Genomic DNA, 12,021 nt, shown 5'->3' with positions numbered 1-12,021 from the left:
CATGATTTATTAAAATATGTTGAAATATAGCATGTAAAAAAGTAGCGAAGCACTCTAACCAGCTGTGTCCGTGATGGGGCACATCTTTTTGGTTTTGGCTGCCAAAAACATGTTTGTCCTACATCAGCTACCATAGCTAGGATTATGTGCTTTAATTGGGAGGGACAATCTGCAATCTACTAACATCTCAAGGGGAAAATGTTATGCACTATAACTTTAAGCACATTTTCTTTTTAAATTTACTCATTCCGATTTAGCAGAAAACATGAGAAGACAATTCTGGGAATTCACTGGCATCCCTCTTTAAACAATTATATCATGGTGGTCATATTATGGTGCAATTCTCCAGTTGCTGTGTAAGTCAGTAAGCTACATTTCTGGATATGTAAGAAGCAATAAGAGGGTGACCCTTCTAGTCATTTTACATGTGGAGTGAGTGATGTCATACATGTCATGTGGTCCATTAGGGATGTTTTATTGTTTCTTTGTTGTTGATTGTGCAGGAGACCTGATCGCTCTGAAGGAGAAGAGCTTCTCCTTACAGGAGGGAGTGAAATACAGACTAAAGATACACTTCAAGGTAAGTTGGAAAGATACAGTCGCACAGGATATATTAAGGATGGCGAGCCTTAGTGTGGGTTACTGTGTGTGTGTGTGTGTGTGTGTGTGTGTGTGTGTGTGTGTGTGTGTGTGTGTGTGTGTGTGAGAGAGGGGTGGAAACAAACAGATGGGAAGGTATCTACTGGAAGTGATTAAGAGGTGGAAAGGGAGACACAGTGCTGAGTAAGCCACCACGTGCTATAAAATCAAACCACCAAAATCAAAGCAGACCATTATCTTTTTTTAATGGGCTTTTTCAGTGCTGCTTAATTTTATAGTGCTTGTAAAGCTTCATGCTGGAGATGAAACCCTTTTAATGCTGTGGAAATAAGACTCGGTGGGAGTTTTCACGTTATCAGCTGTCTTTGTTACGTGAACACTGAGAGGCCAAGGGCAGAACTGCAGAATATGGCAGTTTGCACCAAGACGTTTTTATACAGCCAGCTCACTGGAAGAGTCTGTCCATCTTGATTCTTTGCTGGCAGTGGATTAGAGGTCACTTAGGTGGAGCCATTGGAGGAGCACACTCAAGGTTGTGATCCACTCTGACACACTGAGGCTCAAAGGAAGGATACACACAATAATTTCTCAGGGAAGATTTGTCAGTTTCTTTTTCTCCGGAGCCCTTTCATTAGCTTCCTTTCTGTCACTGCACTGTGCTACACATTTAATGCTTTCGGGGGATTTTCCACTTCAACAAACTCTTCCAGTTTCATGTTTTTTTTCTGGGCTTTTATCTCTCTTGAACTATTTTCTCTTCTAACTGCATTAGCTGAATGTTCCTCTTTGTGGAAGCCCATTATGGTTTACCCAGACATATATGACACTAACAGCTCCATTTTCATATGTTTCCATCATATAAACCACATTTGAAGACATGCATCAGTCTCATAGTGACCTCTCCTCAGTTTTACTCTAATGCACAAAGACTATCAATACATATTGTAAGTCTTTTTGATTTATAATTTGTCTTTGCAAAGGGACAAGGTATCTGTCAGCCACAGTACAGGATACAGTGAGAACACTGTGTTCAAAGGATATCGTGCACAACTGACTACATCTCGTACTGTAAAATTATAAGGAGACAGAAACAGGTAGGGTAATTTTCCACAGCTGTCACTTCTCACACTGTGGGAAATTGTCCACTTCAGTAGCTTTTGTACTACTGGAAGTCCTCTGTGTGGTTTAGTGGAGGCAGCACACATAACCAAAATATTCTCCCACTGGCGCCTTCACACAGGTTTTGTGCTAGATAGCCGGCAGGCTAAGTTCGGAGTTGTGGTGTATGTGTGAAAGTGACTTTAATGATTGTGTTGATGTTGTAAATTCCCCTGAAAGGATAACGTTGCTATAAATGCTGCAAATGAACATTAAATTTTTATTTGAATGTGTTTCCGTATTGCCAAGTGCATGCAGAACTTTTTTTCTACACTGAACAAAAATATAAACGCAACACTTTTGTTTTTGCTCCCATTCCCCATGGGATGGACGTAGAGACCTAAAATTCATTCCAGATACACAATATAACCATCCCTCCCAAACAGTGGTCACAAATCAGTCCAAATGTGTGGTAGTGGGCACATCTGCTATATTGAGATAATCCATCCCACCTCACAGGTGTGCCACATCAGGATGCTGATCTGACATCATGAGTAGTGCACAGGTGTACCTCAGACTGCCCACAACAAAAGGCCACCCTGGAATGTGCAGTTTTGTCTCACAGCAAAATGCCACAGATGCCACAAGCAATGAGGGAGCGTGCAATTGGCATGCTGACAGCAGGAATGTCAACCAGATCTGTCGCCCGTGCATTGAATGTTCATTTCTCAACCATAAGCCTTCTCCACAGGCGTTTCAAAGAATATGGCAGCACATCCAACCGGCCTCACAACCGCAGACCTCGTGTAACCACACCAGCCCAGGACCTCCACATCCAGCAGGTTCACCTCCAAGATCGTCTGAGACCAGCCACCCAGACAGCTGCTGGAACAATTGGTTTGCACAACCAAACAATTTCTGCACAAACTGTCAGAAACCGTCTCAGGGACGCTCAACTGCATGCCCGTCGTCCTCATCGGGGTCTTGACCTGACTCCAGCTCGTCGCCGTAACAGACTTGTGTGGGCAAATGCTCACATTCGATGGCGTCTGGCACGTTGGAGAGGTGTGCGCTTCACGGATGAATCGTGGTTCACATTGTTCAGGGCAGATGGCAGCTGAGAATGTCCCAGTTCTTGCATGGCCAGCATACTCACCGGACATGTCACCCATTGAGCATGTTCGGGATGTGCTTGACCGGCGTATACGACAGCGTGTACCAGTTCCCACGAATATCCAACAACCTCGCACAGCCATTGAAGTGGAGTGGACCAACATTCCACAGGCCACAATTGACAATCTGATAGACTCCATGCGACGATGTGTTGCACTGCATGAGGCAAATGGTGGTCACACCAGATACTGACCGGTTCTGGGTCCCCAGACCCCCAATAGCGCAAAAAACTGCACATTCCAGGGTGGCCTTTTGTTGTGGGCAGTCTGAGGTACACCTGTGCACTACTCATGATGTCAGATCAGCATCCTGATGTGGCACACCTGTGAGGTGGGATGGATTATCTCAATATAGCAGATGTGCCCACTACCACACATTTGGACTGATTTGTGACCACTGTTTGGGAGGGATGGTTATATTGTGTATCTGGAATGAATTTTAGGTCTCTACGTCCATCCCATGGGGAATGGGAGCAAAAACAAAAGTGTTGCGTTTATATTTTTGTTCAGTGTATATGTAAATGTAAAGAAAAAAGTAAATATCTAGTTAGTTATGTTTGCTCATCATGACACCAGTAACAAACCAAATTCCTCCTAGTTTATTTGTTATATTAATAAGCCTGATGATAGCAGTGATTTAATTCAATTCCTTTCCTCTGTCTCTTTTAATAATGTTCCTTTAATCATTCAAATGCTACCCCGCCCAGCCTCCACACTCTCCTCTCCTCTTCCCAGCATCATCATCCTTTCCTGCCTTTCTCTTGCCTCACTTCCCTGTTCTCTTCTTTTTCACTTCATGCTCTGCCATCCACACTTCCTCACACCTCTAATCTCTTCCTTCTTTTCTCTGTTACAAATAAACCCCTCAACGTTTAGCTGTCACATTCACAATAAACACCTGAGGTGATGAAAATGTTTTTGAAACCAAGTGAATTCCCCAGAGGGTAACTTCATTAATTATTTGCCACAGAAATAAGAAAAGGTCAGAACTCAATTGTAGTTTAGCTGAACTTCCCTTGAGTCAGTAGGGATAGTAGTTTATCGCATTTTTAAAATTCGGTGGAGCTGATTGTAAGACAACCAGGAGCCAGCTCATCTATAACCCTGCATAGGTCTCATTGTCTGAGAGTGCGGGGAATACTATTGACCTGGAGATGAAAGCTAAACATTGCTGTTATGATACAGAAGTAATTTGAATGAATCACCAGGAGCGAGTCACCCTATCACCTGGATCTTTATTGAAAAGCAAAGAGTAAGTAAGCCTAGAAAATAGGTCAGTGTATGTCTAAGTGTGAATGTGTGGAAGTACTGGGCTTGAGGAAGGACCCAAGAGACCTTGCCCTGAAGGAAAAGGTAGAGGTGGGTAGAATAGCCAAACAGCTCAGGGAATGAGCAGCTCAGCTGTGCTGTGAGGACACCTGCTGGGCAAAGATTATCACTGCAGTTTGCTGTTACATTTAACGATGGTTTACTTCATTGATTGAATGTTTAAGGTCCCACAGACCTTATGTGTGTGTAAGGGTATGTGTAGAAATAATGACAATCCCAGAATTTCTCTCTTTTTCCCTTGAGACTAGTATTTTTTTCTCACCTCATTAAAATGTAACGAATAAAGTGAAACTTATAACCCATTTTGTGAAATGGATAAAATACAAGCTAATCAACACAAATCTGCTTAAAAAAAACTACTTATGGGCTACTTATGAAAAAAATTATTTAATTTGCCAAAAGGATGCTGGATAGCAGTAAATATCCAGTAGCAGAAGCACTGTAATGATGGATGTATTGACTGAGGAAGGATGCTGCTACATATTACACGAAGCTGTTTTTTCCAGCTGTGGTCTCATCTGAATAAAAGGTAATTGTGTTTTAAGGCACTTTGCATAGTGAGTGATGAGCAATTGTAGTATCTCTGTTTGTGTCCCATGTTAGAAGATCTGGACTAAATTAGTCCACATAAGATTACAAATCTCAGATATGTACATTTTGTTTACGTGTCTGGTATTTTTTCTTTAATTACTTCATTTTCCTTTTGTACATAAAAATGTGTTTCCATTAATGTAGCAAAGATATCCTTAAGGTTGTGTGGAGATTTCTTTTTTACATCGGTTTATGCTGCATTATGCATTATGTGAATTAGACACTCTCACTTACCTTTTGCTCACTGAGTCAGTGTGAACTGATTTCTTTTTTGGGGGTGGGGGCAGCCTGGAAAGAGGAAATCACAAATTAATGAACATGTTTGAAACGATGTGTGTCTGCAGGTGAACAGAGAAATCGTTTCTGGCCTGAAGTACCGTCAAGTGACCTACAGAAAAGGAGTGAGAAGTAAGTTCAGTCATGAAAAAAAGTGCTGGAACACACGTCTTAACCTTTGAATCCAAGTTAAGAGGTGGATCCTATTGCCACAGGTGTGTAAAATCAAGCATCTAGCCATGCAGTCTGCCTTTACAAACATTTCTGAAAAATGGGTAATTCTAAAGGGCTCACTTAATTCAAGCATGGTGCACCAAGTCAGTTCATTAAATTCTATCCCTCCTAAATATGTGACGATCATCTAAAGTGGTATTATTGCAAAGTGGAACCATTAAGTAACCATAGCAACTCAGCCACAAAGTGTCAGACTATGTAGAGTTAACGATGGGGGTAACCAACACGCTGATGACTCAGCGACTGCAGAGATCCAAACCTCCCCGGGCATTAACATCAGCACAAAAACTTTGTGCAGGGAGCTTCATGGCTGAGCAGCTTCTGCATATTGTCCATATATTGTGTTTGAATGCAACTAAACATCCATCAACAAAGACACTGAACATCAGTCAGTGAAATGGACTTGTGTTTCTATTTTTTATGAACAAAATATTGTATGTCACATACATATTGTACAAAAATAAAAGTACAGAAGGGTGAAAATGGCACCTTTGAAATGTTTGCACTGAATGCACAGATAGATTGTTAGAATCAGAGAAAAGGTTGTTAGAGAGCTACATGCTCTGTTTGCGTCTCTTCACAGTGAACAAGGCGGTGTACATGGTAGGAAGTTACGGCCCACGCGCAGGGGAGCAGGAGTTTCTTTGCCCGATCGATGAGGCAACTAAAGGCGTGATGTCCCGTGGCCAGTATCAGATCAAGTCCTGCTTCACTGATGATGACAAGAACGTCTACTTATCCTGGGAGTGGAACCTCAATATCAGCAAGGACTGGAATTAATCGATTGGGAGTGTGTGTGTGTGTGTGTGAGAGAGAGAGAGAGAGAGAGAGAGAGAGAGAGTGTGTGTGTGTTTGTGTGTGTGTGTGTGTGTGTGTGTGTGTGAGAGAGAGAGAGAGAGAGAGAGAGAGAGAGAGAGAGAGAGAGAGAGAGTCTGTGTGTGTGTGTTAGAGAGAGAGTAATAATTCTGCTCTCTTTCCTTCTTTCACGTCTATTCTTCATCCCCTCTTGTCTCTGTCATCTTCCGCCACATTTCATGAGAGCTACCTTGCAGTGGCCAAAACAAGAAGTTTTCTAACTCTCCTCTTCCACCTTTTCCCTCCTTTTCTGTTTAGTGCACTACACGCAGGCCTCCAGAAAACCACAAGTGACTGAGACTTTTAGAAAAGAGAATGCCCTCTTTCTCTGCTATTGTTCAGAGTTAACCACATGCTGAAATCTCCCTTTCCGCTTGCTTTCAGTTCCTTCCTCATGGCGTGTGTAGGCAAGTAATGAAAGGGTGTTTAATCCGTTCAAGGCACAAATCCAATAAAATATAAACATGGCAAAATCATTTTTATAGCTGAAGGGAAACAAATTCCAGAGACTGCTGTTGTGTCCAGTAAGTAAGGTGGATTTATTCTTTTTTATTTTATCATTATAGAGTTAACTGGGACAAGATGTCCTGAACAGCTTGCAGCAAACATTAGAACAGGTTTTCTTTTATAGCAACATCACAACAACAGTCGCCTCTAAGTGCTTTATAGTGTAAGGTAAAGACACTACAATATTAGAAAGAAAATCACACCAATTAAACAACCCCTATGAGCAAGCACTTGGCCACAGTGGGGAAGAAGAAACTCACTTTTAACAGGAAGAAACCTCCCGCAGAACCAGCAGGAGAGATTTCGGATTCACACATCAGAGCATTTCAGGTTTAAAAAGCAGAGATACAGACAAAAGAAGATGAGAGGGGCAGGCACATGCCGGTGACAGGAAAGGTTGTTTGGTCCATTCACAGAGTGAACTCGGCAGCAGGGACAGCTCATCGAGGCAATTAAGCACCAGATTAGCTGAAAAAACCTCAAAGTCACAAAGTGCACCTGTGGTACACTTTCCTCCTTAAAATTAGGGAGACTTACACTTCAAGATTGTATCTCACATTTCTGCTGCAAATGGTTGAGAAGCAACTACAGAAATATAAACAACTCGGAACCAGTTTAGAGTTTTCATCTGTTTCTAAGTAATACAGCGGCTGATGTCTGGGTGTCACTGGGTGGGAGAGAATAGGTGTGCTTATAACATGCGGGTTATAACAGTGTTATATACCAGTGAGGGACAAGATCATTGTTTACCCTGTCCACCCCTGATTTAATAGAATAGAATAAACCTTTATTATCCCACGGATGAGAAATTTCGGTGTTCGGTGTTTAACATTGTAAGCTTTAAGGATAAGAGATTTTTAGGTAGTAACTTTCTTTCTTTCTTTCTTTCTTTCTTTCTTTCAAGTTTCAATTTTCAATTTTTAAATTTTTTGGGACCAACACAATTTTTAGTGCACATACAATTAGAGATAAAATTAGAGGTTTTAACAGATAAATACTATTTATAAGTCTAATGTTATTTGTAATTGCTACCAGGGATAGGGTGGGTTAGAAAATAGCATTGCCAATCTATTACATCTTTAAAAAAAAGAACACTGTTGGTTTTTAATCATTTTAAAGAAAAAGCCTGGGGAACTGAAAGAAGGATCGCCCGTGGTGTACCTGCAAATGTTTTTTAAATGCAGCCAACAAAGTTAAAAAAGGAACAATTCAGTTTCAAATCATTATTAAATTAATAATTAAATACCTTTAAAGGTTAGCTTATGGCAGATTAACCTGTAGAGACCGGAGCAGAATTAGCACGTGTGACAGACAATGTGCTCAGTTTTTTCTCATTTAGCTGAAAAATGTTCCCAATGATAGCTCAGTAAAATATAACATCAAACACTCACAAATATAGATCTTTGAACAGTTGGCTATGGTGGGGAGGAAGGAGGATGGCTGCATTAACGGGAAGAAACCTCTGCCGGAGGTTTCTTCCTGTTAATGCAGCCATCCACCAGGACCAGTTGGGAGTAGGAGAAAAGAAAGTAAGAACAGCACATATTTAGCATCACCCTTAAACATCTGTAATAATCTTGCACAAATGTAAATTGGCGCTATTTGTCGTGAACAAATGTGGGTACTTTGTATCAAAGTTTAGGAACTGTAGGTCCAAAATTTCGTGATTTTAAAGATACTGAAACAACAGGTGTCACAGCCGTACCTGCTCCCAACATACAGCAAACGTAATTGTGCCTCTGAACTGGCATCATACACTTAGAAACCCACAGGGCATTACTTGGAGTGAGAGACTGTGGCAGCAAAATAGGATACATTTTAATTAGGTGCATTTAGATCATTTAGATTCACTGAGACTGTATTTGCTGTCTTTCTTAACATCTCCGTTTTCTGTTTTCTCATATGTTTTTTTTCTGTTTTCTGTTATTGATTATAATAACTTTTCACATATTCTCTCTTCCCCTCATAATGGTGCGTCATCTCTCCTAAACCCAGATTACACTCCAACTAAAAAGGCCCGACCTTTTTGCCTTCGTTTTTCATACACATGCTGTTTTAACTTTTGTGTTTGCTATCGAAGCGCCAGTTCTCGCGAGACTTTGTGGCATGTTTTATTTGAAGGAGCAGACCAATGAACGACTGGAACTGAACTGTGTATATTGTAGAAAGAGATGCATGTAAGTCCTTAAGGATTTGATACGCTTATGAACTAAATTAAACCTTTCTAAACCTCTCTCTTATACCAAGGACGTAAGATGTGAATAATATTCAGCTTTCGAGCTTGAATGTGAGAGCAGTAAATCAAGGGATAAACTGGTGTCCCTTAAAAAATATGTACTATCATTATTGTGTCAAGTCTTTGGATATGATATTTTCATTGTAGCTGAACATATTGAACTCTGAAGTACCATTTGAGTGAATCATCGTGGTCTAAGACTAACTGTAAATGTTGGCTTGTTGGGTGTTGCATGGTTTAGCAAGAATCTCTCTTTCTTTTTTTAAGGATTTAATGTGATTAAAAGAAAAAAAAATATTAGCGATGCGATATCCAGATGTCAGTAGTGGTCGTATACTGCGGATACAGTATTTACGGGAACCATTTGTAAGGCACAGATAGCAGAAAGGAAAAAAAAAGTTTTCTGGATCTGATGCCTCAGCCTGTAACAATCAAGTGCTGCATCTTTAAATATTGGTGTCAAATCTAGTATCCTGTATCTTTTAATAAAGGTAATTCAAACCGAGCTTTTTGTTTGTCTTAAACCCAAGTCTGCTTTGCAGAAATTGAATAGCAGGTAACTAAGTTGTTCTCGTGACACGCTCATGTATTTTCACGCGATCGTGTTGATTTTTTCCAAACATGGTGCTGTTCTTTATGGCCAAACATCTTCACTTTAGTGTCGTTTGCCTAAAGGACATTGTTCCAGAAGTATTGTGGTTTGTTCAGATGTTACTTTGCAAACATAAGTCAAGCTAAAATGTTGATTTTATTGGAGCTTTCTCCTGGCAACACTTCCAAACACGCCACATTTGTTCATTCTTTATCTAATTATACTGTCATGAACTTTTATATGCTAACTGTGGCCGGCAGAGATATAGCTGTTGGATTTTTTGCAGGTTCCTCGAACATTTCACAGTCTAACCTTGGGAGGAATTTGCTGGGACACTCTTTGGAAGATTGTGGAATTGTCAATGGTCCAGACCAGCAAACTGCCAAAGCTTCTCCGTTCAGAGTTTCTCACACTTCCTGATGATCTGTGAATCAAGTGCATGTTATTAGCAGCACCTGGCTCCTACTTACTCCTTAATTTCTACAAAAACATTAAGGGTGTGAAACTCATTTTCACAGGACTGTAACAGGGTTGGGAAATTAGAACAAAACAGCCTTTTTTGTTCAGATTTAGCGCATTGCATTGATTTGCATATCATTTTATTATCAATTGGTCTTGAAAACACATGGCAAAGTTTAAAGAGAAAAAAAAGAAGCACAGGAACACATGCCTGATACCATTTTTAATATACATAGAGGGAACAACATGGCCAGTAGGACCTCCAGAAAGTACAGTGCTTCAACACAGCTACATACTTTTTTTCTTCTCTGAAACACAGGCGCTAAATGGCTCATTACAAACCCCTCCAAGTCTAAACGCACTTTAAATCCATCTTCAAGTATCCATGTCTCTGTTTCCTTACTGACACTTTACAGCTTCTTGATTTTTGTTGGGCAAAATGACAAGCAGTACAGTCCACACTATTTACATATGTAAGATGGCCTCGCTTGTCTGCTTATCCATTCATGAATCAGTCAGTCACGGCGGTGGTGGTGTTGTTGCTGCTGAGGGCCTGCTCTAGCAGGGCTCGCTGGGCGGAGGCAGGCAGGTAGAGGAAGGAGTAGACCAGCGCCAGCAGCAGCAGAGCCAGCAGCAAAAGGAGACCCCAGTCCGACGTAATTATAGGCTCATCACAGCGAGCCTGCAAAAATGACTTATTATGCATGGTGGAGAGGCGGCTTAAAATACTCACGGCAGTCTCAGAAAGTAATCCTACAGAAATAAATGCAAGGTCAGAAAAATTACACCTCTCAGAGTTGGAAAAAAATGAATACCGCTTATATAAGCTGTGTCCTTCACGCTTTATCCAAATGATATAAAATAAACGGTATCTAGACAGCCTGCCTTGTCACGTCTCTGGGCAAAAAAAAAAAAAAAATCAGTTTGAGAAAAGACCTGTAAAAATGTTCGTATTATGGCCGGCAAAGACTTTTGCACCAAACTCAAAGTGGTGCAGAAAAGATCAAAACAGTTCTAAAAAGAAAAAATACATCCAAGATAGAGAAAGCTGGTTAGAAATTAAGCAAATCCAGAGCAACAAGGAATCTTTAGATATCTTTTTTCACACAATCCACAGTAAGGATGCTGAAAAACTTCCTCTTACAATATCAGTATTGATGCTTGCCTCCTGCACAGTATCTGCCAGCTCATCCTCTCTCTGACTGAAGCCTTTGTGTTAGTGCCACGTGCATCTATGTGTAAGCATGTGTGCCTTCTTATCGGAGTGCATGATCTGCTATGACATGTTACGAAACAATAACCAGAAAAACAGCATCACAGCAGCACGACTGTATCCAATTCTCCAGCATTTGACTCAACGCACACACCAATTATATAATAAGTCTTCATCCTCTTAGCTCAACACACATTATTACCTGTCTGCGTTCAGGGATTACTCTCTGGAAGAGCCTGTGCTTTATTCAACCAATGTGTTTCAGCACGTAATGTTCCAAAGAGTCTTCACTTACTATATTTGTCACGGCGGGGTGCGCCGATGTGTGCGGAAACAGGACCCAAAAGCAGATGATGACGAGGAATAGTAATGATTAACAGAAAAGTGAACCTTTATTGCGATGACGGCAGGAAATGAACCAAGAGACCAAAGCAAACAGGCAAAACACTAAGAAACAAAACACTGAGCTGGCAAAACACTAAGAAACAAAACACTAAAGGTACTAAGACCAAAAACTATAACTATGACCGAGGTGGAAAATAAACAGGCTAAGACTATGACTGTAACTCTGGTGGGAATAAACAGACGAACTGACAATGGCATGAAGAAAACAAAAGGCTTAAATACAGACATGAGGTGATCAGGGGAAGTGGCGACACATGGGGGAAAACAGCTGACAGACATAAACCTAATGACAGGACCAGGAGAGGAAAGCTAAATACAATGAACAAAGAACACATGACATTGTCAGAATAAAACAGGAAATGACAACACAACTTAACAGACCTAATACGTGATGAAATAAATAGAAAACCCCAAAACATAGAAAACCCAGGAACAATAACTGCCTAAACTAAAG

General features: G+C 40.7%; 1 protein-coding gene across 5 annotated transcripts in view; it reads left to right on the top strand.

Annotated features, from left to right (window-relative positions):
* Positions 1–9,403, top strand: part of arhgdig (Rho GDP dissociation inhibitor (GDI) gamma) — a 91,682-nt gene extending 82,279 nt beyond the window's left edge. For all 5 annotated transcript variants that reach the window (XM_082529782.1, XM_082529781.1, XM_082529784.1 and 2 more), the window contains 3 exons: positions 504–580; positions 5,135–5,198; positions 5,884–9,403. In XM_082529782.1, the coding sequence (XP_082385908.1) occupies positions 504–580; positions 5,135–5,198; positions 5,884–6,080 (338 nt within the window). In that variant the 3' untranslated portion in view covers positions 6,081–9,403. The remainder of the gene's footprint in view (positions 1–503; positions 581–5,134; positions 5,199–5,883) is intronic.
* The last annotated feature ends 2,618 nt before the right edge of the window (positions 9,404–12,021 follow it).

Source organism: Aulonocara stuartgranti, assembly GCF_965226115.1.
Source record: "Aulonocara stuartgranti genome assembly, chromosome: 4".
NCBI classification, from domain to species: Eukaryota; Metazoa; Chordata; class Actinopteri; order Cichliformes; family Cichlidae; genus Aulonocara; species Aulonocara stuartgranti.
This window is presented reverse-complemented; position numbering and strand designations above follow the sequence as displayed.